The 26,040-nt window shown below is 37.5% G+C and overlaps 2 protein-coding genes across 8 annotated transcripts; both read left to right on the top strand.

Moving 5' to 3' along the window:
- The first annotated feature begins 2,130 nt into the window (after nt 1–2,130).
- Nucleotides 2,131–23,612, top strand: LOC110797869 (uncharacterized). 6 transcript variants are annotated; one of them, XM_056833066.1, is made up of 9 exons: nt 2,553–3,052; nt 18,899–18,940; nt 19,035–19,118; nt 20,628–20,857; nt 20,950–21,162; nt 21,242–21,334; nt 21,443–21,546; nt 21,628–21,987; nt 23,417–23,612. In XM_056833066.1, the coding sequence occupies exons 2-8, from the start codon at nt 18,910–18,912 to the stop codon at nt 21,980–21,982; spliced, it is 1,110 nt and encodes a 369-aa protein (XP_056689044.1). In that variant the 5' UTR covers nt 2,553–3,052; nt 18,899–18,909; the 3' UTR covers nt 21,983–21,987; nt 23,417–23,612. The 6 variants fall into 6 exon arrangements, with proteins under 6 accessions (XP_056689043.1, XP_056689041.1, XP_056689044.1 ...); XM_056833067.1 differs by lacking the exon at nt 2,553–3,052 and adding an exon at nt 15,816–15,968; XM_056833068.1 differs by lacking the exon at nt 2,553–3,052 and having other exon boundaries at nt 18,878–18,940.
- Nucleotides 15,978–18,714, top strand: LOC110775771 (uncharacterized). 2 transcript variants are annotated; one of them, XM_056833062.1, is made up of 5 exons: nt 16,764–16,951; nt 17,050–17,201; nt 17,282–17,590; nt 17,667–17,724; nt 17,804–18,714. In XM_056833062.1, the coding sequence occupies exons 1-5, from the start codon at nt 16,904–16,906 to the stop codon at nt 18,602–18,604; spliced, it is 1,368 nt and encodes a 455-aa protein (XP_056689040.1). In that variant the 5' UTR covers nt 16,764–16,903; the 3' UTR covers nt 18,605–18,714. The 2 variants fall into 2 exon arrangements, with proteins under 2 accessions (XP_056689039.1, XP_056689040.1); XM_056833061.1 differs by having other exon boundaries at nt 15,978–17,201.
- Nucleotides 23,613–26,040: the final 2,428 nt, after the last annotated feature.

Genomic DNA, 26,040 nt, shown 5'->3' with positions numbered 1-26,040 from the left:
CCCAATCACCAGTGAACCAACATATAATTGGTACAAGAACTACTATATGTACGTACCCAATCCGTACATATTTAAAGAATAGGAATCTGGTTAATTATTCTGTTATTACTCCATTAAAACGTACATGCAGACAAATGCAATAGATTTGTACCTTTGTGTACGTACTGTTCCAGTACACGGCTATCGATCACTAATCGCTACCGCGCAACGTGTACCTTGCGCAAGAGGCTGAAAGTTGGCGTACGGTAATGTTGATGAAAGAGGCTAGCTATTCATAAGAGTAGACTGGTCATATACATAATGCATAGCATTATAGTAACCACTAACCAGAGAAGTCAGAAGCTGGACGGCAACTACCAACAACCAGAAGTATAATAGAACCATATATGCATATATGTCAGCATGTGCTTCATGCTTAATAAGTTTCTGGTCCATAAATATATGGCAGGCGCGAGCCCATTAACGACACGGGTTATGATCGACTAGTGTACGTATTTTTGTGGTTGAAAATTAAGGATTAGGGTTTTGGATTTTTTATTTATTATTATTTGGTTTGATACAAATCAAAAACAGTTGAACACATGTCTTATATAAATCCACCCGAATCAGTCAATACTGTATTCATTATTGCAGATTATTGTTCATTATGTTATAATTATGAATAAAGTTAAACTAGCTAGTTTAGGGGCGTTCTGTTCGCCTAGCTTAAAAAAAAAAAAAAAAAAAAATCAGATCTAACATATAAGTTCAGATGAGTTGAATAGAATGCACTATAAGTGTAAGACTTCGTTGATCATCGAAAAAGATCGAGGTGTAAATAGCACCACTACAAGAAATTGTACCATTAACGAAATCCCGTCGCGAAAGGTCAATAATCGTTGATTAACGACGGAGTTTCCTGTCGCAAACCCGTCATAAAAGGAGGCCGTTGTTAATAGAAAATCTCGTCGTTAATCCGTCTTTATTTGGTTGTTAGATCCGTCGCAAAAGGCTTTTGCGACGGGATTTTTGACCCGCCGTAATTAGATTGTCATTAAAGATACAAATTTTTGTAGTGCACATAAGTAGTACACTTTTTTTAAAAAAAAAGGCTTGTTTGCATATGAGCTAGATTTTGATCGATGATTGATGAGAGTTTGTTTGATCACATATAAGCCAATTAACACGAAGAGTTTTATCCACCAAAGTTATATATGTGTGAGTTGGTAATTCTCCCATTTCTTCGTTGATGTGGGACAATTAGATCACAACTCACATGTGCTTTGATGTGGGACAATTAGATCACGAGTGTATCTTAATTAACACATGTTATAGTACTAGCTAGGAGTATATATTTTTGTAGTTGAGTGATGATAATGAAATTGGTGATCCATTTCAAACATGTGCAAGAATGACTTTAGTTCGTAGCTAGAGGCGTGCCTTTGCGGGAGTACTTCATGCATATAAAATTATAAATCTATCATATACGCATGTGTAGAATATCTTGACATTAATTCACACTAAAATTGACCTAATTTCCTCAATGCCCGTAACACCCATATCCCATCAATTGTAGTGTAGAACTTGACAAAAGTTATACTCCATATATAAATGTCAGTGATGAGATATGAGCTAATATGCGATATAATAAAGTATCATACGTTACGGTCGGGTCCAATTTCATTTATTTTTTGCGGTCTTTTCTTTGATTAGTTTTTCAACAATGTACGCTGTACATGTTAGTATGTTACAAGTGAGAATGTATTCAAGTATGGTTAGCTATATATCAAACATATTTTCCAGATTGTACAGATCAGACTCGAAAGAAGTTATAATTATGAGGAAAGATCTTTGCATATCTGATATTACTTGTAAATGCATATCATAGTAAAAGACAAAATAGGAAAGAAAAACAAAAAAGAAATTGAATGGTACTTTTTAAACAAAAGGTCTTGCACGCACAAGGTGTACAATAAATTTATTGTGCACCAACATAACTTTTACCCAGTTTTCTATAACTTTATTCAGTTTTTTCTAACTTTTATATTATTTTAAAAAAAAGTTAATATATAAACATTTTAAATTGTTAAATGATTAATTTTACACATTATTAGTGATTATGAAAAAAATATTTTTTATTAAGATGAAAAAATTTATTACTAAAAAGTAGATAACTTAATTTTACATATATAAATGTAACTTTTAAGCATTTTACGTTAACTTTAACTTTGATGTACAATATTTATCGTACACCCCATGTAAATAAAAATTTGTTCTTTTTAAAAAGAAATTGTACTCTTTTTAACAGCATGAGACTTTTTTTTAACATAGATGGTACTTGTTTTTACATGTATGCACTACAAAAACGAAGAGCAAGGAGGGCGTTACTATTTAAACAAAAAGGGCGTGTGAATCAGCGCCTTTAAATAATAAACCAACTAGGGCGACAATTTTTCGTTGTCGTACCCTTGAACAATAAGGGCGAATTTGGTGTGGTCGCCCTATTTGATCAAATACCTTTATTAAAATAATCAAACAGGGCAATAAAAATTCGTCCTTGTTGATACAACCAAAGAGGGCGAAATTCCCTTTGCCATCTTTGATAATAACTTGAAGGGCGACTTCAAATATTTTGCCCTCTTTGAAAATAATAGAAGGGCGATGTTTACATTTCGCCCTCTTTGATCAAGTAATTTTTTTAAAAAATAAACAAAATAACACTCCTAGACTTCATACAGCAGCTCTACCCCTTTCAGAGGACCTCTACCCAAACTTCGCCCAATTTCTTTTCATAAGAATCCCAATGAAGGCACTGAAATTTGATTTCCCGATCGTCATCTTTTTCTCTCTCCCTAAATCTGCAATTTAGAAGCTCTTCCTCTCCCCTAAATCTCTAATTTAGCTTTCTCAATCCCTCTCCATCTTCAATTTCGCTGGTCATAAACCCTAATTTTATGCGTATTCGTTCGCCTGAAATTTGGTAGAGTTTGCCTGAAATTCGGTTGAGTTAGCCTGAAATTCGGTTGAGTTCGCCTGAAATTCGGTCCAATAGCACCTATCTGAAGTTTGTCTGGTATGGTATTTGCTCAACCTCTTCTTTCTTTCCGTTTTTTTTTCTAGTTCATCATTATTTGCCCTGTTTTATTGCGTTTTTTTGTTGTAATTTTGATGATTTAGCTTTTCTTTTTTGTGTGTTTTGGATGATATATATAAGTTTGACCTTAATGTTTGTTTTTTATTTGATTTTATTGACATTATCTGAATTTTGTTGATGAATATTTGATTATCAATTTCTAGCTGATTTGATTATGATTTTTTATCGTCTTCAGTTGGTTACCTGCCTTAGGAAAGAGGCACAATTGAGTTGCCCCCCCCCCCTCTCTTATTTGTCTGCTCAAGCGTTCTAGTGTTCTATACTTCTACTTGCATTGTTCTAGGTTGTAATTGACGAAATTATGATATGATTGGGTTTTATTGATTTGGTTGTCGACTTGTCGGAATCATGTGTAATTTTATTAGTTATTGAATTTGTTCTCCTTGGATTTTAACAGAATTGTTTATTTGTTTGGTTGTATTGTTAGTGTTGGTACTTGAGAGTTAGAAAATTAGGGGGTAAGATTGGTGGTTATTAGATAAGGTTGCCGATGAGAGTCGTGTTTGGGAGTTGGGAGGGTACTGCGTTCAACATTAGTCTCAATTCTGATGATAGCTTACCCTATAAATGGTGCAGTCTCAATTCTTCCCATATGACTCTAGCCTTCTCATCGTAGTACTCAGAATAATGGTTAAGTAGTAGCTGAATCAACTGTTAGAAGCTATCCGTCACTGCAATTTTTTTGGTATTTATATTGGAAAGTCGGTAAACGATCTGTTATGCTGATGCCAACGTGTGCTGTTTTTAGTTCAGAAAGTCGGTATATGCTTGCTGTTTTAGTTCACGAAGGTTGTATTCTCTCTGGTCATCTGGTTTTAAATAATTGTCATTATTAGAGTGTAGGTGTGTAGTTTAAGTTAGGTAACAATGCTATATTAGTTTAGGCTTTTGAAAAATCCATGTCTTCAAGATCCAGCATCCCTGCCCTGCATAGGTTGGAGTGTAACTTGAAAAACTAGGAAAATGATTATGATTATCGTATTTCTACATTTTATTAGCAATAAATAATATGATAAATTGTCTGTTACTGTGCCACATAAGTTTTCTTAGTGCATAATTTGGTCTTCAGTTATAGACCCATGAGTCAAGACCCGCATAATCATGAGGGAGTTTCCTACTATTCTGAAACTTTGTAATATCCTTAAATCATGACATTACATATGGAGTATTAGCTAATAAACCGATTTCATGCTGCTGATTTATGCTGCTGATTTATGGATTTTCTGACTGCCAAAGGTGGCTAGTTTTGTTGTATTGCTGTTAATGTATATGCATTATGGACCTAAATTTGTGTTGATGAGAAATCGGCTCATAACATAGCTTCCAATAGTGTTTTTCTGTTGTTCATGTTATTTTATGATCAAGCTTGCAGTAGTTTCATATTCTTTGAATGACTAGTATAGTATATGTTCTTGTGATTAGATAGCATGGATAATGATAGGAGTTGGATGCATATACAAGGGTTGAGCAATCGGCTACAACCAACTTATCGAAATGGTGTTAAAAATTTTCTCGATTTTGCTTTCAAAGACACAATCCCTGATACCGGGGCTAAGAAAAGGTGTCCTTGTATGAAGTGTCGAAATTACATCGACCATAATCGAGAGACAATGCGGGCTCATATTTTGCGAGTAGGAATGGAGCCTGACTATAATCTGTGGATATTCCATGGAGAAGAACAACTTGACATGGGAAACATGGAAATGTCCGAGGAGGAAGGTGATTTGTTTGATGATGAAGATCCTCTCGTATCCGAGGAGATGGCTGCTTTGGTGCATGATGCCACAAATGTAGTGCCCGAGAATTTGAATGATAGAGATGAAGAGGATAAAGACCATCCTGAAATTCCTGATAAGTTTTATAGGTTAATGAAAGATGCAGAAGAAGAATTATTCTCGGGTTGTAAAACCTTTTCAAGGTTGGAGTTCATCGTAACTCTCTTACATCTCAAGGTTAGTGGACATTGGCATGATAAGTCCTTTACTTTGCTGCTTAGTGCGTTACATAAGGCCTTCAATTATGATCCTAAATTTCCAAAGAGCTCCCGTGAAGCCCAGAAGTACACAAAAGATCTTGGGTTGAATTATGTGAAGATCCATGCTTGTGTAAATCATTGCATTCTTTATAGAAAGGAGTATGAGAATGCCGATTCATGCCCTACTTGTGAGGAGTCCAGATGGAAAGAAGGTAGTGGTGAATTTGATGATAGTGTCACATTTTCGGAATCTCAAGGGACCTCACAACGGAGTCCTAGAATACCTCGTCTAGTTCTTCGTCATTTTCCTTTAGTCCCTAGGCTTCAAAGGCTTTTTATGTCTTCAAAAATTGCTAAGCACATGAGATGGCATAAGGATAGGAAGCGAGTTGATAAGGACGTATTAAGGCATCCATCTGATTCAAAGGCATGGGAGAAGCTTGATGATTCATTTCCTGATTTTGCAGCAGATCCACGTAATGTGAGATTAGGTCTTTCAACTGATGGTTTCAATCCTGGTGCACATTTAGGCACTAAGTACAGTATATGGCCAGTCTTTTTAGTGCCATATAATCTCCCACCATGGATGTGTATGACAAGTCCTTACATCATGCTATCACTCTTAATTCCTGGTCCAAAGTGAAGGAAATAATGCCCTTGGTCCAAGTATGCATTCTATGTTAAGTCTAATAAATGCGGTTCAGTATTAATTAACAAGTTAATAATTCAGTGAGATCAAGTGAGCTGAATGCCTAGCTAGAGGCCGCTTCAGTTCAAGTGGAATTAATGATATTAATCCACAGCTTACTCTTGACTGAACCCGTAGGGTCACACAAATAGTACGTAAACGGATCAAGTATTTAATGGCATTAAATACTCCATCTATGAATATTCGGAACCGACGGATCTTGGTTTCAGTGGGAGCTAAGATCGTCACAGGCAAGAAATGAATACTCCGGAAACGATGATATTGCCGGAAACGGAAATATGGATCGTATCGGAAATATGAATATTATCCAAGTCGTAGATGTTGCCGGAAACGGAAACATGGTACGTATCGGAAAATATTATTGGAAATGGAAATATTACCAGAATCGGAAATATTGCCGGAAACGGAAATATTGTCAGAATCGGAAATATTACCGGAATCGGAAAATAATTCCGGAAACGGAAATATTAAATATTTGTTCGAAACGGAAATTAATTCCGGAATCGGAAATATTAAATATTGTTCGTATCGGAAATAGATTCCGGAAATGGAAATTTAATCGGAAGCGTATCGTACGAATTAGCATCGGACGAGGCCTGCCGGACGAAGGCCCAGCACGAAGCCAGGCCATCGCCCAGCAAGCACGCACGCCACAGCCCAGCGCGCACAAGGCCGCGCATGCGTGGGCCGCGCTGCGTGGGCTGCTGCTCGCATGCGTGGGCAGCCCTTGTGGCTGCCGTGTGTGTGTGAGTTTGAGCTCATGCGAGATTCCTGAATCTGCAAGAGTCAGTGTATGATTAAATGTCTATTCCTATTGGATAAATTGATTAAGTAGAATTCATGTAGAATTCTAATTCCAATTAATTCGCATCCTACTAGGATTACGATTCCTTTTCCATAACTCTATAAATAAAGGCCTAGGGGTCATAATTTATATACAAGTTTCAAAGTATTCAAAAGTGAGTTTTTTGAGAGAAAATTCAAACACCCATCTTGCCCCAAAAGTGCCGAATTTTCTGAGTACCTTAAGGGCGATTCTAGTTGGTCAATCTTAAGGCGGATCCGGACGTGCTGTGGACTTTCTACGGAGGGACGACACTTGGAGTCCTAAAAGACTTGTTCTTGTTCGGTTCGGGCGCAGCTAGGGAAGGCACGCAACAAAGAGTATGCATCTAATTATGCTATATGATTATGTGTAAATAATATGTTTCCTGGGTTAATGGTTGTTTCCGCATGATTTATGTAAATGTCATATGTATCATAACCTAACAGTGGTATCACGAGCCCCTTATTATTTTCATAATCTAAATTGCATGAACATGGTTAAATATTACAAATTTGCAAGAATTAAAAGGGGTGATTAATTTTCGTAATTGTTAATTAATTGCAAATTGCGTTTATTTAAATATATGTACGCAGTTTTTCGGCAGTTTCTTCATTACTCATCCGAATTGAGTGATTTTTGTGTCAATTCCGTATGTAAAAGGCATTCTAAAATTTTGACAAAAATAGTATTTTTCTGCCGAACCCAGAATTCTCAAATTCGAAGCCTAACTATGACTTTTCGAAGGTTTTAGTTTTTCGGATGCAAAATTTCGTAAATTTAAGATGTTAAATTAAATATTTGCGATTCCTGTTGATAAATCTTGAATTTTTGATTGACCTACTGCATATGTTTAACAAGTTTGAATGCCTAGTCTTGTTAATTATGCAATCTAATTTGTAATTATGATTAATTTGTTGAAAATTAGAATAATTTAGAATTAATTTGATTTTCATAATTAATTGTAATTTAATTAGAAACCTATGATTAAAAACCACCATAAAAATTGTAAATTTACGATAAATTTTAAATTTTTATGACCTAGACCTGAATCCATAACAATCGGAAATCAATTGGATAATAAATTTCCGATTTTTTCGCCCTAAAATTATGAAATTAATAATATTTATTAATTTGTCATTAATTTTAAATATAAATTTTAAATTTTTATGCGATTCGTTCAAATAACTTGCACGCACGAAGCAATGGACGCTTCGTGTTACCCTTAAGGGGTGTTGTATAATGCGGGCATGCGACGACGAGCAAGGGAGCTCGTCGCCCGTGCGGCACGAATGCAATGAGCAAGGGCGTAGTGCACGAGCACAAGGCAGCAGCCCTGCCTTGTGTCGTGTGCCACGAGCAATGAACGGATGGGCATGGGCGAGGGGCGAGCCAAGGCAGTCGCGTGTGGGCAGCAAGCGAGCTGCGCCACAGCGCGCGCTGCCTCGCATAACAGCGCGCAGCCTCGTGCGCAGCGAGCGCAAGCTCGCGTGCCACGAGCGCTGCGCACAGCATCACTCGCGCGCGCCAGCGAGCGATGGCTCGCGCGCACCAGCGCGCGATCTCGCGCGCCAGCGAGCGATGGCTCGCGCGCACCAGCGAGCGATGCAGCGCCCCAGCGAGCGATGGCTCGCGCGCACCAGCGAGCGATCTCGCGCACCAGCGAGCGCGGTAACGCGCGCGCGCTGCGAGCGATAGCTCGCGTGCGGTGGGCGCTGTGCGGAGGCTTGCGTATGGGACAGCAGCAGCTATGCAACGAGCGCATGGGCTGCGCGCACATGGCCAGCAATGGCTGTGTGCGTACAGCCCATGGGCGTGCAACGCATAGGGTGTTTGCGTTTCGATTAGATCGTTTTGAATGTTTAATTTGAAAATTTCAGATCACGTAATTTAAATTAATTTTAAAATTAATAATTTGAATTAATTTCTTGGATTTTAATTTTGAATATTATAATTATAATAAATGGAATTTATTCTAATTATTTTACTAAAATTAAAATCATGAATTAATTTAAATGCGACTGAAATTAAATTAAATTTTTGGATTCAATTATAAATTTATATGAGCTTTAAATTTTAATTAAATTTGTATGTTTCCGGTTAGACTAGAAATACAATTTTATGTTTAAAATTAGTAAAGCATATGAATTTATTGGTTTGAGTGGGAGCACTTTTTAGTCATAAACTCTTGATTAGGTCTACAAATCCTTAAGGTTAAAACAACTCGATTAGAATTAATAAGGACTGAATAATTGGTAGATTATTGGTGCCCTTGATTAATTGCTGCAAATGTTTACGTGATGCATAATGTGTTTTACTAACCAGCTATGTGGGCCATTCATGATAATGAATGGGTGAATGGTATATATTGTATATGTACTGTTTTGCAGGTTATGAAGTGACTAGTATGGCCCAAATAGGATAGAAAATATGGTCTGCGTACCATTAATTTGAATGTAATTGGTCTAAAGTACCAAAGTTGTTTTTCAATTCAAATATGGTCTGCGTACCATCAAATAGTTGTAATTAGTTATAACTTATCCTATTTGAAGAAAATGGTGCCTCCCACGGAGATTTTCAAGACGGACTTTGAAGTCAAAGCTTCAAGATGAAGTCGGGCCATACTAGATCACAAATATCTTATGCATGTTTTAAGTTATTTATGTCTTAAAATGCATGAGATCAAAAGCTTGATTATGTTGCATGATTAAGGATTTTAGTTCACTTAAAATCTAACCAACATAGTAAGAGCCTTAAGTTCCAAACTTAAAAATTGAGTTAAAAGGTGCCATGCCAAAATATACACTTGCTTGGATATCCTTTACATCAATCTAGTAATAGTTTTCGCTCAGCGAGGTGTTACTTATTGGTCCTAAAGGGGCAAGGTACACAAATAATTGTGAGTACATGTTAGTTTTGGTGAAACTCAACGATATAAGTAAGGAGTCCTTTTATGTCGTGGCAAATTCGATAGGTTTACCTAATAAGTTCTTAGACGTACCTATCAACCAAGAATAGTTTCTAGACTATTAGCAAAAGGCTTTTGCTTACCTAAGATGTTCTAGGATTAAGTCGACAAACTGTGCTTAGTTCTTCAATGATTTTAGGATCTTGGAATCATTTTATTCACACCTGCCGGAACACATAACTTGAATAAAATGCTTAATAAACATTGAATTATGCATGTATGCTAGAATTTAAGTTTATTAAGAGAAACTGTGAATGGTTATTTATTTGTTTATTCTTTTCAATTGTAGTTTTTAATATGGCAAACAACAATTCATTCAACATTCGATCAATTCTCGAAAAGGAGAAGTTGAACGGGAAAAACTTCCTTGACTGGCAAAGGAACTTGCAAATAGTTCTTATGCAGGAAGAAAAGGAGTATGTCCTAGATGAGGCGATGCCCGAAGCTCCTGGCGACGGGGTCACTCAGGCTGCCCTCAATCGTTGGATTGATGCCAACAAGGATGTGAAATGTCTAATGCTCGCCACCATGAGTGCGGATCTGCAGAAAACGTTCATCAACTCAGATGCTTTCACAATCATCAGTGAGTTGAAGAACATGTTCCAAGATCTGGCTCGAGTCGAAAGATTCGAGACTCATAGGCAAATTCTTGAGACCAAGCTTAAGAAAGGCGAGCCCGTAAGTCCACATGTTCTCAAAATGATTGGACTCATTGAGAATATGAGTCGGCTGGATCAGCAATTTTCTCAGGAAATGGCTATAGACACCATCCTCCATTCTCTTCATAGCGGGTATGATCAGTTCAAACTGAACTACAGTATGAATAGTCTGGACAAAACGCTCACTGAGCTTCACGGTATGCTGAAGACCGCTGAAAAGACGCTCAAAAGTGATAAGCAAGATGTGCTTATGGTGCGTGGGGGCAAGTTCAAGAAATCTGGAAAGAAGAGGAATGCTAAGAAAGGTGGCAACAAGGCCAGCCCAACTAAGCAAACTGGCGCCAAATCTGCAAAGAGGAAGGTCAGTCAACCCACTTCTGAATCCGAATGCTTCTACTGCAAGAAGAAGGGGCATTGGAAGAGAGATTGCTTGAAGCTAAAGGAAGATCAGAAGAACGGAACAGTCGTTCCATCTTCAGGTATTTTCGTTATAGACTGTATACTTGCTAATTCAACTTCTTGGGTATTAGATACAGGTTGTGGCTCACACTTATGTTCCAATCCACAGGGACTAAGAAGAAGTAGAAAGTTAAGCAAGGGTGAAGTCGACCTACGAGTGGGAAATGGAGCACGGATTGCTGCATTAGCCGTAGGAACTTACTATTTGTCGTTGCCCTCCGGGCTAGTTTTGGAACTGGAAGAATGTTTCCATGTTCCAAGTCTTACTAAAAACATTATTTCAGTTTCTTGCTTAGATGCTAAGGGATTTTCCTTTATAATAAAAGACAATAGTTGTTCGTTTTATTTTAAAGAGATGTTTTATGGATCTGCTAGATTAGTCAATGGACTTTATTTATTAGATCACGACAAACAAGTATATAACATAAATACCAAAAAGGCCAAAAAGGATGATTCAGATCTCACCTATCTGTGGCATTGTCGATTAGGCCATATAAACTTGAAACGCTTAGAAAGACTTCAAAGGGAAGGAATTCTAGAACCATTTGACTTAGAGGATTATGGTAAATGCGAATCATGTTTACTTGGCAAAATGACAAAGCAACCTTTCTCTAAAGTTGGAGAAAGAGCAAATGAACTATTGGGTTTAATCCATACAGATGTATGTGGACCAATGAGTACAAATGCTAGAGGTGGTTTCAGCTACTTTATCACTTTCACTGATGACTTCAGTAGGTATGGTTATGTCTACCTAATGAAGCATAAGTCTGAATCCTTTGACAAATTCAAGGAATTTCAGAGTGAAGTAGAGAATCAATTAGGCAAGAAGATTAAGGCACTGCGGTCTGATAGAGGCGGTGAATATCTGAGCTATGAATTTGATGACCATCTGAAAGAATGTGGAATTCTATCAGAATTGACTCCTCCTGGAACACCACAATGGAACGGTGTGTCAGAACGGAGGAACAGAACCTTGCTAGACATGGTCAGGTCAATGATGGGTCAGGCCGAACTTCCATTAGAATTTTGGGGACATGCACTAAATACAGCTGCACTCACTATAAATAGAGCTCCGTCTAAAGCTGTCGAAAAGACTCCATACGAATTATGGTTTGGAAAGCCTCCAAATGTGTCTTTTCTTAAGATTTGGGGATGTGAAGTATACGTCAAACGATTAATTTCAGACAAACTTCATCCAAAATCTGACAAATGTATCCTTGTGGGCTATCCAAAGGAAACAAAGGGGTATTACTTCTACAATACATCTGAGAACAAAGTGTTTGTTGCTCGAGATGGTGTCTTTTTGGAGAAAGATCACATTTCCAAAATGACAAGTGGGAGAAAAGTAGACCTCGAAGAAATTCGAGTCGAACAACAAACTCTAGAGAATGCTCAAGATGACATTCAGGATGAAACTCAGAGATCTTTAGAAGAATCTGGTGAGAATCATGGTCAATCTAGAAATGTTACCCCGCGTAGATCGCAAAGATATAGATCTCAACCGGAAAGGTACTTAGGTATTTTGACGAACGAGAGCTATGACGTTCTATTACTTGAAAGTGATGAACCTGCGACTTACAAGCAAGCTATGACGAGCCCTAGCTCCAAGCAATGGCAAGAAGCCATGCAATCTGAATTAGACTCCATGTCTGAAAACCAAGTATGGGATTTGGTCGATTTGCCAGATGGCTACCAAGCCATTGGAAGCAAATGGGTTTTCAAACTGAAAAAGGACAAGGATGGGAAACTTGAAGTTTTCAAAGCTAGATTGGTTGCGAAAGGTTACAGGCAAGTCCACGGTGTGGATTACGATGAAACCTTTTCACCAGTTGCAATGCTAAAGTCTATTCGAATAATGTTAGCAATCGCTGCATATTACGATTACGAAATATGGCAGATGGATGTCAAAACTGCTTTCTTAAACGGCGTTTTAACAGAAACTGTGTTTATGACACAGCCTGAAGGTTTTGAGGATCCAAAGAATGCTAAAAAGGTATGCAAGCTAAAGAAGTCAATCTACGGATTGAAGCAGGCATCCAGGAGCTGGAATATACGTTTTGATGAAGCAGTCAGTGACTTTGGTTTCATCAAGAACGCGGACGAATCTTGTGTATACAAGAAGGTCAGTGGGAGCAAAATTGCTTTCCTAGTATTATATGTCGACGACATATTGCTTATCGGAAATGACATTCCTATGTTGAACTCTGTCAAGATTTGGCTTGGGAAATGTTTTTCGATGAAGGATCTAGGGGAAGCACAGTACATATTGGGCATCAAGATTTACAGAGATAGATCTAAAAAGATGATTGGACTTAGTCAAAGCACTTATATCAATAAGGTGCTTGATAGGTTCAAGATGGCGGACTCCAAGCGAGGCTACCTACCCATGTCTCATGGAATGACTCTAAGCAAGACTCAGTGCCCAAAAACACTTGATGAGCGTAGACGAATGAATGGGATTCCATATGCATCATTGATTGGTTCAATAATGTATGCTATGATATGTACACGCCCGGATGTTGCGTACGCACTCAGTGCTACGAGCAGATACCAGTCAGACCCAGGAGAGGCGCATTGGACTGCTGCCAAGAACATTCTGAAGTACCTGAAAAGGCACAAAGATGACTTCCTGGTCTATGGTGGTGATGATGAATTAATTGTTAAAGGCTATACGGACGCAAGTTTCCAAACCGACAAAGATGATTTCAGATCACAGTCTGGGTTTGTCTTCTGCCTCAACGGAGGAGCAGTAAGCTGGAAAAGTGCTAAGCAAAGCACCATTGCGGATTCTACAACTGAAGCGGAGTACATTGCTGCACATGAAGCAGCAAAGGAAGCTATATGGCTAAGGAAGTTCATAGGAGAACTTGGTGTAGTCCCCTCCATTAAAGGACCAATAGCCCTGTATTGTGATAATAACGGAGCTATTGCACAGGCAAAAGAGCCTAGACACCACCAGAGAGTCAAGCATGTACTTCGTAGATTTCACCTTCTACGAGAGTTCGTTGAAAGAAAAGAAGTCGAGATAAGCAAAATTGGAACTGATGACAACATATCAGATCCATTAACTAAACCTCTGCCGCAAGCGAAGCACAACTCGCACACTGCAGCTATGGGAATCAAGCATATTGGAGAATGGCTTTGATGTCTCTGTTTAATGTTTTAAAGTTTTAGAGTTTAAATCTTTGTAAAACATTATTGGTTAATCATTCACAATAAATGAAAGGAATTCATTTTTCCATTTAATTTGTGGTTTATTAAATGATGAGTCCCTTCAACTTGACGATATATTCAAGATAGACTGTCAGGACCAGTCCTGTGACTAAGAAATGTCTATCAAGTGAACTTGAATGTCAAAGGTTGAAAATGGTCCCTAATCGGAGTTTTCTATAAAATTGGACGCATAGAAAACGTTAGACGATTAGAATGCAAGATGACTAGTAGTTCTGTTTCTTGAACTATGTGGACATGGCAATGTCATAATCATTTGCATAGATACTTACTTTGGGAAGACTAGTATCGGACAAGACCTATGAAACTTTACTGTAAGAGATGAAAGTCTGTCATAAGTAAATTTCATTAAATTATTAGACACTAAATCCTCAATACCTGAGTGATTTGAGATTACTTGTTTGAGAACTGGTTGCTTTGACGTTGACCAACCGTCGCACCGTAAAAGGAGGCTATAAAGGCAACGCTCAGGTAATCACCTATCAAACGAAGTCTAATCTCAAGATCGCAAGATTGGGATTGTCCTCCCATAAATCGGGAAGAGATGCTTAAAAGTTGTACAAGGCCACTCGGAGAGCTAGAAACTGTGAAATGCATGGCCGTGCTCGGATGAATCATAGGCTATGATTATCTGTTTATTTGATCAGTTGAACTCTGAAACCGAGGAACACCTCTGGACATAATAAGGATGACAAATCTTACCTTATGTTCAAGAGCAAGCATCGAGCGACAAAGGAATTAGGAAATGCACACTTGTCCCTAAGGACAAGTGGGAGACTGAAGGAAATAATGCCCTTGGTCCAAGTATGCATTCTATGTTAAGTCTAATAAATGCGGTTCAGTATTAATTAACAAGTTAATAATTCAGTGAGATCAAGTGAGCTGAATGCCTAGCTAGAGGCCGCTTCAGTTCAAGTGGAATTAATGATATTAATCCACAGCTTACTCTTGACTGAACCCGTAGGGTCACACAAATAGTACGTAAACGGATCAAGTATTTAATGGCATTAAATACTCCATCTATGAATATTCGGAACCGACGGATCTTGGTTTCAGTGGGAGCTAAGATCGTCACAGGCAAGAAATGAATACTCCGGAAACGATGATATTGCCGGAAACGGAAATATGGATCGTATCGGAAATATGAATATTATCCAAGTCGTAGATGTTGCCGGAAACGGAAACATGGTACGTATCGGAAAATATTATTGGAAATGGAAATATTACCAGAATCGGAAATATTGCCGGAAACGGAAATATTGTCAGAATCGGAAATATTACCGGAATCGGAAAATAATTCCGGAAACGGAAATATTAAATATTTGTTCGAAACGGAAATTAATTCCGGAATCGGAAATATTAAATATTGTTCGTATCGGAAATAGATTCCGGAAATGGAAATTTAATCGGAAGCGTATCGTACGAATTAGCATCGGACGAGGCCTGCCGGACGAAGGCCCAGCACGAAGCCAGGCCATCGCCCAGCAAGCACGCACGCCACAGCCCAGCGCGCACAAGGCCGCGCATTCGTGGGCCGCGCTGCGTGGGCTGCTGCTCGCATGCGTGGGCAGCCCTTGTGGCTGCCGTGTGTGTGTGAGTTTGAGCTCATGCGAGATTCCTGAATCTGCAAGAGTCAGTGTATGATTAAATGTCTATTCCTATTGGATAAATTGATTAAGTAGAATTCATGTAGAATTCTAATTCCAATTAATTCGCATCCTACTAGGATTACGATTCCTTTTCCATAACTCTATAAATAAAGGCCTAGGGGTCATAATTTATATACAAGTTTCAAAGTATTCAAAAGTGAGTTTTTTGAGAGAAAATTCAAACACCCATCTTGCCCCAAAAGTGCCGAATTTTCTGAGTACCTTAAGGGCGATTCTAGTTGGTCAATCTTAAGGCGGATCCGGACGTGCTGTGGACTTTCTACGGAGGGACGACACTTGGAGTCCTAAAAGACTTGTTCTTGTTCGGTTCGGGCGCAGCTAGGGAAGGCACGCAACAAAGAGTATGCATCTAATTATGCTATATGATTATGTGTAAATAATATGTTTCCTGGGTTAATGGTTGTTTCCGCATGATTTATGTAAATGTCATATGTATCATAACCTAACACAAAGTCCCCCGGAAATGACATAGATGTGTTCTTGGAGCCGTTGATCGATGAACTTCAAGAGTTATGGGAAGTTGGGGTGAAAACTTATGATTCACATAGTCGCCAAAATTTTAATATGAAGGCAGCGCTATTGTGGACAATGAGTGATTTTCCTGCTTACGGGAATCTGTCTGGTTGGAGTACTTGTGGTAAACTTGCTTGCCCAACATGTCATAAGCATACTTGGCACAAGCGGTTAAAGCATGGATCGAAAGAATGCTTTAAAGGTACTCGTATGTTCTTGGAACCCGATCATAGGTGGAGAAATGACAAGAAATCTTTTGATGGGGAAAAGGAGAGACGACCACCTCCTATTCCTTTGTCAGGGGATGAGATATTAGAGGCATTTGATGGTGTCCCCAATGTGATTTTTGGGAAGAAGCGAAAGAGAAGCGATCGATACTTGTTTGACCAATGGAAGAAGTTGAGCATCTTCTTTAGACTTCCTTATTGGAGTAAGCTTTTGATAAGACACAACTTAGATGTCATGCATATTGAAAAGAACATTTGTGACAGTATATTAGGAACAATACTTGATATTCCTAACAAGACAAAAGACACCTTGAAAGCTCGAAAGGATTTGAAGGAGATGAATGTGCATCATAATTTAATTCCTATTAAGATAGGTGATAAATATGTCATCCCTAGAGCACCATATCAGTTGACATCTATAGAGAGGCGTAAAGTATTGGAGTTCTTGTCCAAGGTTAAAGTGCCAGATGGTTACTCTTCTAACATAGCTCGATGTGCAAGTATGGAAGATGGAAAAATCTCAAACATGAAAAGTCATGATTGTCATGTGTTCTTGCAAGATTTGCTTAAACCGGCATTTCAAGGTATCTTACCTAAGGAGGTGCTAGAACCTTTGGTTGAGCTTAGCTTATTTTTTAAGCAATTGTGTTCTAAAACTCTAAAAATTGATGTGTTGGAGAAGATGGAAAAGAGTATTGCAATTACTCTTTGCAAGCTTGAAAAGGTATTTGTTCCGGCTTTCTTTGATATTATGGTCCACCTTCCAATCCACTTGGCCAATGAGGCCAAGATAGCTGGCCCAGTGCAGTATCGTTGGCAATATCGGTTTGAAAGGTAACAAGTTATTCCTTTTATATTAATATGTGAAGTTATTTTTTCATTGCAACATGTTGTGTAATGGTTACCGCTTGTAGGGAAATGCACACAATGAAACCTACTGTGAGTAACAAAGCACAACCAGAAGGCTCGATAGCTAATGCACGCATAATGGAAGAATGTCTTTCCTTTATATCTAGATATCTAAATGGGATTGAGACCAAGTTCAATCGCATGAGTAGAAATGACATGGATAGGCAAGAATCTCTGTTGTTTAAGTTATCAGTTTTCCAAAAGAAGGGGAATCCACTAGGCAAAAGAACATTTAAGCAATTGAGCTTTTTGGATTGGAAGCAAGCTCAATTGTATGTTCTGATGAATTGTCAAGAAGTACAACCATTTATAGGGTAAGCTATCATCTTTTCTATAACTATTTTATTACAAGTGTCAAGAAGTGCAAGCTAACACTTGTATGTTGTACAGAGAGTACACCACTATACATGGGCCAAAACCAAGTCTAGTTGATTGGTTTCGATCTCAGGTAAGTGAACCGAGTGTAGTTCATTAATTTGCAATTTATATATTATGATTTAAGCTACTTAAGAAATTCATTTTCATAGATTTGGAAGCTTTACACGGAGGGGGATCCAAGAGTAACAACTGAGTTACTATCATTGTCACGAGGCCCGAGTAAGAGTGTGAAAAACTATCAAGGATACTATGTAAATGGGTATCGCTTTCACACTAAGAAGCGTCAAAGAAGGCGAAAGACGCAAAATAGTGGAGTAATTGTTAAAGGAGATGCAGAGAGTGGAGAAAAGGACTTCTTCGGGGTTTTGAAAGAAGTCATAGAACTTGAATATGATGCACCAAATAGTGGGGATACAGAACCTATTGTGGTGTTATTTCGATGTGTTTGGTTTGATGTTTATCGGCGAGGGATAAAAAGAGATAAGTTTGGCGGCGTAAGTCTCAATTTCAAAAAGTTCTTAGGGACCAATGAGCCATTTGCTATGGCATCTCAAGTAGGGCAAGTTTATTATGTTAGGGCACATAATGAGCCAGATTGGAGAATTGTTATTAAGACTGTCCCTCGTAATTTCTACAATTTCCCTATTGTTGAGGTAGATGGCTCCGATGATGATCATGACGACGTTGGATTGGACTTTGAAGTACCAAATTCAGTGGAAGGTGATGGAGATGATGGAGATGATGATGATGATGATGATGTTCTCTTACCAAGAAATGATGTTCCTCCAGAGTTGGTGAATGCAAGTGATTTTGAGTTGGAAAATGAGGTTGTGAATGAAGAGGAAGAAGAAGAAGAAGATAGTGAGCAAGATGAGCAACGTGAGCTAGACGATGAAGAAGAAGAAGAAGAAGAAATCCCTGGGGGCTTGTATGACTTGGACAGTGAATAACTCATCGGCTTGCTGCTAAGGAGCTTTTTTGTTTCTCATTTATGCTACTAGTTATATGTATTCAGGACCTAATTTGAATTGGTTAATCTTTAATGGAACTTAATATTTCTTATTGTTTGTCCATTACATAAATTCCTAATTTATAAGTCTTGTTCCTAATTTCAATCTGTTTGCATCTTGTTTTGACCTTAATATCTGCCCCTCCTTTACTTTCTGGTTTAGTTGTTTGCATCTGGTTTTGACCTTAATATTACATAAATTTCTAATTTATAGGTCTTGTTCCGTTGTTTTCAGGAGTTGATTTGATGGCTTCTAGCTCAAGAAATTTGCCCGAAGGTGAGTATATATGATTGGTTTCTAGCATTGTTATTAGAATCTGTAAACTAACCACATTCTGTGGAGCTTTTGATATCGATTTCTGATTTTGCAGGAGAAAGAACAATCAATCTAGACACTCAATCATTATTATCGCAACTAGACTCTACCACTCAACAACCTAAGAAAAAAAGACAAGGTATATAAGTATTGTTATTACTCTCATGTTTGATATCATTAAGCCTGCAGACATATCTAGACAGATTTTGAGCATTTTTCGCAAGGTCTAGAATCTCGTCTCTTCTTCTAAGATGTTATTCAGGATCTTTTACCTATTGAATATTCCTCGAATCTTGAGTTGTCACTCTTATGCAACTGCTTTGAGTACTAGAAATTAACCAACACTAAGAAGAATTTGTCAATGTCTTGTTGTTGATGCATCTCTGACTATCCTACCTTCCGAAACATTGTACTATTTATCTCAGAAAGCTTCGTCTTAGAAAGATCTTAAACCCTCAGTTCTTTCATATATATATATAAATATATATATATATATATATATATATATATATATATATATATATATATATATATATATATATATATATATATATATATTAGTGCTGTGTCTTCCTCTTCCTCTTCCTCTTTCCTATTCCTTTTCTTTGTCTTTCATTTTTGGGATTAACGGATTCGAGTTTGCGAATACAAAGTCAGGAGCTTCCTGAATTTGACTTGTTTATGCCCAAAAAGATGGAGTTATGTTGGAAATCATTGGGACGGGTTGGAGAGTCACCAATTTCAGAGAGTAAAAAGGGGGAGATTATAAAGACACCAGAAAAATTTGGGAAAAAAGACAGTTCAGAAAGTAAGAATTCAGCTGCTTTGAGGAACCATTGTGAGGCTGAGAGGCGAAGAAGAGAGAGAATTAATGGTCATTTTTCTACCCTCCGTAATTTCCTGCCTTGCACTGATAAGGTATGACATGATTCCTCCTTTTCTCTTCCCGCTAAATAGTAAGGGGTGTTACTTGGGTGCTTGTTAGTTCAACTGATGAAATTGTTATTTTCTACTTGCTAGTGTGTTTTCTGTAGGGGGTTTTGTGTATTATCATACATTTAAGTTTCTATAACACCCTTCTGTTTCATAAATTTGCTTGCTGTTCATATTTTGAATTATGGTCCTAGGGAGTTCCATGGGTTGTTGTCTAGGAACTAAAATTTCCCTTTTGTATCTGATCATATCTTATAGTTTCATAAATTTTCAAGAACTTTGGGTTTTAGTTTTTCATATGTTTCATTTGTGATCTGTATTATCTCTCTGTCAAGTTTTTCAGTTCCCTGAATTCTTAAAATGAAACTATGAATAAGTACTGGTTTGTGCATTCTTGTAGAACATTTAAGACAATACATTCAGACTATTGGAAAGAGATTGAAATTAACCACTGGTGAGAATTAATGATGCTGGAATTCACACATCAAACTGCAGCATAGTTCTCTAAACAATAGGTTAATCCTTTGCTGGAACCTGTGAATAGAAGCAGATTCAGATCGTAGATCTCAGTTGGGAAGGAAGTCTAGCTCTTTTATCAGAATCTGATTTCTTTTATTATTCGATCTTGTTTGTCTTTGGATGCAGGAGTAGACAGGTTCTGATATGGCTGCCCGGCTGCCCCTGACTTATTTTATTTGTGTTCTTTTTTGTTTAGGTCCTTTTCGAGGTCCAAGTAGAGCACTTAAATATAAAAAACTGAGAAGTACCGAACCAGGAAAGGTTAAGGTTCATATTCCATCCTCATTGGGAGCTGCTGTGGGTAAGAATGCAAACCAATTTGTGGGTGAATGTGCTGATTGGGTGAAGGAAATATGCCCTCTTAATGTTCAAAGCTGGAATGATATGCCTGAAGACGCAATAGATCGGTTGTATAGTAGGATTCATGTATGAAAACCCCCAAAATTTTTGTTGATTCTCATTAAGTTCAAGTTATTGTCTTGTTAGCAGCTGATATTTTTCTACTGACTTTTTTGTAGGCAAAGTTTGACTTCGGTGAAGGTGCACACATTCCAAAAGCGATACACATTCAGTGCTCTAACCTTTATAGGCATTGGAGAGAAAGGTTGAAGGCTGACCATTTTACAAAGTGCAAAAGTTTGAAAGAAGCAGAACGTGCTTGTCCAGCAACTATAGACCTTACCCAATGGAGGTGGCTTATATATAATTATTGGGGCAATCCTAAACAGAGGGTAAGTATAGTGAATATGCTTATACTATTAGCCTTATAATAACTTTATTAATCTAATATGTTAATGTTGTAAATTTAAGGAAAAGAGTGAAAAGAATCGGGCGAATGCTCTTTCAAAGAAGATCAAGTCCGCATGTGGTGCCAAATCAACCGCTAGGATAATTTATGAATTGGTGAGCTTCTGGAAGTCTTAATTTCAAATTCGAATTCCTCTCTGGTTTGTTTACTCATTTGTGTACTTTAAGTTTCTAGTTTGAATACTATCATTTTACTTTTCCTAGGAACTTGAGGCAGAAAATGAGCAGGAGGTCAATGAAGATGAGCAGGAGGTCAATGAAACTAATGGTGATCCTATATATTTGAAGTTATGGGAAAAGTCAAAGAGGTAATTGTATTATTATTTATATCCAGTGCATCATTTTTTCTCTTATTGCAAATTTTTATCTTCTTAGTTTTATCACCATAGGCATAAAAATGGGAAGTTTGACGATGAGGCCGAAATCAAGTACAAGGCATTTAAAGAGTTACATGAAAAAGAAGTCAGAGAGAAAGGAGCTGACAATCTTATTTTGGATATTGCCTACAAAGAAGTGCTTGGATATCGTTCGGGTTATGCACGTGGGTTAGGTAAAGGTCACCCTGTGTTATCCAAGGATGGGAAGAAAGGAAGAGCAGAGCTAGAAGCTAATGTGGAGCATCTGCAGAATGAAAATAGCATGATCAGAGCAGAATTTGAGTCACATAAAATGGAGGCTAAGAAGAAACAGCAAGAATTAGAACAAAAGCTTCAGTTAATCATGGACAAGATTGGCTTGACATAAATAAGGTATGTTTTAATATTAAAGTGAAATTATTTTGAATATAAACTCATGGGAAAGGGGGGGTAAATGCAATCATTTTATGGGGAGATGCTGCCGAAATTAGGACGTGGGAATATCATTAACAATAAGTTGTGCAATCAGTTTATTATCTAAGAGAACAAATTTCTTCAGATCATATTTTGTTCGCATTTTTGTTGTTGCTTTGGTAGCATTTGCTGTTGATTTTCTCTGCTCGGGCGATTTTTTTATTGGGAATTGGTGTGTTGCTTGTAATATTTCTGCTTATTCCAGTGGGATTTTAGGGAGATGTTCTATTGTTTTTGGGGCTTTAATGATTCCATGTTTTCAATGCAGATATGTTATCTTTTGGTTCTGGTGTAAGATGTGGTAGATACACATGGTTTTGGGACAGTGGTAATTGGTATTTGGGCTTTCTTCTGTGTTTTATGTTATGGGATACAGAGAAAAATTGATGTGGGTTATGTCTTGTGGATGTTGATATGAGACTATGAGAGTGGTGGTATGGAGATTTATTGCTTTTGAAAGAGAGAAGAGTTGCAATCTGTCACATGTTTACACAGCTTGTACGCCTAGATTATGCCATTAGTTGGAGTTTTTAATGGGCATTTGGTTTTGGGCTATGTATTCTTCAAGTTATATATTTTTCTTTTTGTCACAGTTAATTGTTACTTTGACAGCTGTGACAGTAGCTTCTGCTGATGCAAAATACTATTTAAACATGCACAATAGGGAGACTAAGTGGTCTGCTGTATGGGGGAGTTTCTGATTTACTTCGTCTCTGATGTTCTGATATGACTCTCCTGATATAGATCTATGAATATGCATCAGGTCGTGTCAAGATTTGTGATTAAGGTTTTTATGCGATTTTCTGTATTGCATTGCTCTTCGGTTTTCTGTTTGACATCTCCTATGATTTTTAGGATGTGGTTGTCCTGGGAACCATGTTGACTGGCCTTAGTTTGTGAGATAGTGAGCTCTGGTGTGATAGTTTGGGACCATGTCTACTGGCCTTAGTTTTTAAGGTTGTTAGATTGTGCTGAAGACATGCTGCTATTAGGATTTTTTATGGCTAGCTACTGTTCTTATTTTGGTCTAGCAAGTGGTGTTCTTGCTTTTTTGGTTTGGTTTAACTGGTTTAGTGCTTCCCATCAGGCTGCTATTCTACAAATTTTTGTTACCATTAATCCCCAACACGAATGACATGGTGCTGCATATTCAAAGCAAGTCAACGTAGGAATTGCTCATCTCCGTATTTTCTGTCTCTATAACATAATGGATGCATCTGATTCATTTGTGTCTTGGAAGAGCAAACATTGTCTACTAGTGGACTAATAGTTGTTCTAAGTATGCTTTCTTTTTTGTGTTTACCTGAGAGAAAATACATGAAACTAATTGTTCTATATTTGTTTACAGGAAATATGTTTTTTTGGCCTTGACGAGTCTGCTGATCGATATATCTTTTGTTAGTTATGCTTAGGAGCTTTATGAAGTTGTACGGACTATTTTGTTAAGTTGTTGGCTTGCTGCACTCAGGAAATATATATAGATGATTTTTTGGAGGTTGTAAAAGAACTTTCGAATGTGCAAAGATTTGTTATTGTTTGTGGTATGAATTATGTCATTGTCCTATATCAGGTTCCTGCCTACCTATCAGATTATTTTTTTAAAAATAAACTGATTATCAAAGAGGGCGACTTTAGTTGTTGTATTTGATATTGATCAAAGAGGGCAAAACACTTGCCCTTCTTGATATGATTTAATAGGGCGACCAAATGTACTCTGCCGTCCTTGATTCTTACCAAAGAGGGCGATTATGGATGCCTTTTTTGAATAAACCAAAGAGGGCGAAGAAAGTTGCCCTGTTAGATCTCAACCAAAGAGGGCGACTTTTAATGTTTGCCCTAAAAAGCTAATACAACGACAATAACAGGGCGACCTTGAGGGCGATTCTATGGTCGCCCTTATAGCTTAGCAGGGCGATAATTTGATCTAAGAGGGCGACTTTTTTCGCCCTCTTTGATCTTATATGTTGTAGTGATGGTACTTCATTTTTTTCCTATTTTATCGTTTTGTTGACTAATATATTTTTGTAACACATCCTCGCCGCTACCTTATAATTATAATTATATGGATTTGGTCGATCTGTTGCAAAATTTAATGAACAAAGTCAGACACATTCGTAGACCTGCTTATTACACATAAACGAAGTACATTATATCATATGCTTCGTATATTTGTACCTTCTGCTTGTAGTATGACTCTAAAATTATTTGTATCTTCTGCTTGTAGTAAGACTCCAAAATTCAGTAGTGACCATGTACGTACTACGAAGTATTATCATTTATCATAGTATATAGTAAAATGATATACCGTAATTCCTACAACAATTTTATAGGCGTTATCTTCCAAGATTTACAATTTTTTACTGTATCTCCAAATTAACCCCCAAACTCTGAAAGTAATTACTATACTTCCTCAAATTTAAACAAGGGGAAAGCACCATTTTCATTCAATTGGGACAACACTTTTCATTAAATATTAGACTTGAAACCTACACTTTTCGTTTCTACTAATGTGGGAGAAACTCATTTTCGCAAATGATAGTGTTTAAAACTTACTCATTGCATTTACATCCAACAACATACAGAAATGCATAAACCCTAAACACATACTTCCTCAGTTATTGTTAATTTCATAAAGAACAATCTGAGCAATCCTTGAAGTAATTTCAACCTTCTAATCGGGGCACGCACGGAGTTGGAAGTGTTATGAATGAAGGATCTTTTAGGCTTGAACGTTGATTTGTATGACAATTTGATGTTTGAATAATGAAAAGAAATAATTAAAGAAATTAAAAACACACACAAAGATCGATTTGAGGTGGTTCACTCTTCAATGAGCTACATCCACCATGGGGGAGGGTTTGGAGCTTGTATTACTCTTCAATGTAGAAAGGATTACAAAGAGGAATTCTCAAATGTGAAGAAGAGAGAATTCTATGTATGCTTAGATCTAGGGTTTCAATCTCACTTGTGTTTTTCTCTCTTAATTCTGAAATTCTCATTACATTTGGTATTTATAGTGTTAGACATCAAACCAATCTAAGGGACAAGAAAATGTCACGTCGATTGTACCTTGCGGAGAAGAAAACAGATTACCCGCAGAGTTCGGTCGAACCTTTAAAGGGTTCGGCCGAACCAAGGTCAGGTTCGGCCGAACTTACCCAAAGTTCGGGCGAACCTCCAAAATCACAGTTCCACTATAACACTTTAACATCTTTCAAGGAAGATTCGAGACACACATAACAGGAAGGTATAGTTGTGTCGCCCTTGGGGAGCAATCGTCACTTAGAACATTGTACCGACGGGGGCAAAATACGCTTCTATGACAGGCGTAAAACTTGTCATGTTCCTACCTATTACTACCTACTATTGTTGATTTGTTGTCACGAAATTTCATGGTTATTACAATGTATTGTTTCATTGTGACAGATATTTTGTTAGCAAGCTAGCTAACTGTTTATGTAGTTGATTGATACATATAAATATCAGTGATAAGACATGAGCTAATACGTAGTACAACAAATAACCAAGTATCATAAAGGTCCGATATGATTTTCATTTACTTTTTACGTCTTTTCTTTGATTAATTTTTTCGACAATATATGCTGTACATGTTACGATTTACGAGTGAGGACTCAAGAATATGAAGCATATTTTCCCAGATTTGTACGAACATCTACAGATTAGACTTGAAAGGAGTTAAGAATTTGGTCGATCTGTTGCTAAATTTAATGATAAGAACAATTAATCTAGGTCAGAAACATTCGTGGAGCTCCTTATTACACATAAATAAACTAAGTACTATGAGTACTATGTTTGTATTTTCTGCTTGTTGTAGACTCCAAATTTCAGAAGTGACTATTATCCTATCACGCGCAAATCGTACACTTTTCTCTAATAGTAACGAACCAACGACTAATAGCAAGCCGATGCCAAAAAGATACGAGTACTAGATCGTAAAATGATAAGTCCTAC

Source organism: Spinacia oleracea, chromosome 6, assembly GCF_020520425.1.
Source record: "Spinacia oleracea cultivar Varoflay chromosome 6, BTI_SOV_V1, whole genome shotgun sequence".
Classification (NCBI taxonomy): Eukaryota; Viridiplantae; Streptophyta; class Magnoliopsida; order Caryophyllales; family Amaranthaceae; genus Spinacia; species Spinacia oleracea.
The sequence above is the reverse complement of the archived record's forward strand: the minus strand, read 5'-3'. Positions and strand labels throughout refer to the sequence as shown.

Bases quoted from the DNA above. Each gene is read 5' to 3' on its own strand.
- LOC110797869 (XM_056833065.1), top strand. From the start codon at position 4,561: ATGGATAATGATAGGAGTTGGATGCATATACAAGGGTTGAGCAATCGG.
- LOC110775771 (XM_056833061.1), top strand. From the start codon at position 16,192: ATGAAGGCAGCGCTATTGTGGACAATGAGTGATTTTCCTGCTTACGGG. The intron at 17,591-17,666 runs GTAAGCTATCAT...TATGTTGTACAG, and splicing joins GAAGTACAACCATTTATAGG to AGAGTACACCACTATACATG. The intron at 17,725-17,803 runs GTAAGTGAACCG...TCATTTTCATAG, and splicing joins TTGATTGGTTTCGATCTCAG to ATTTGGAAGCTTTACACGGA.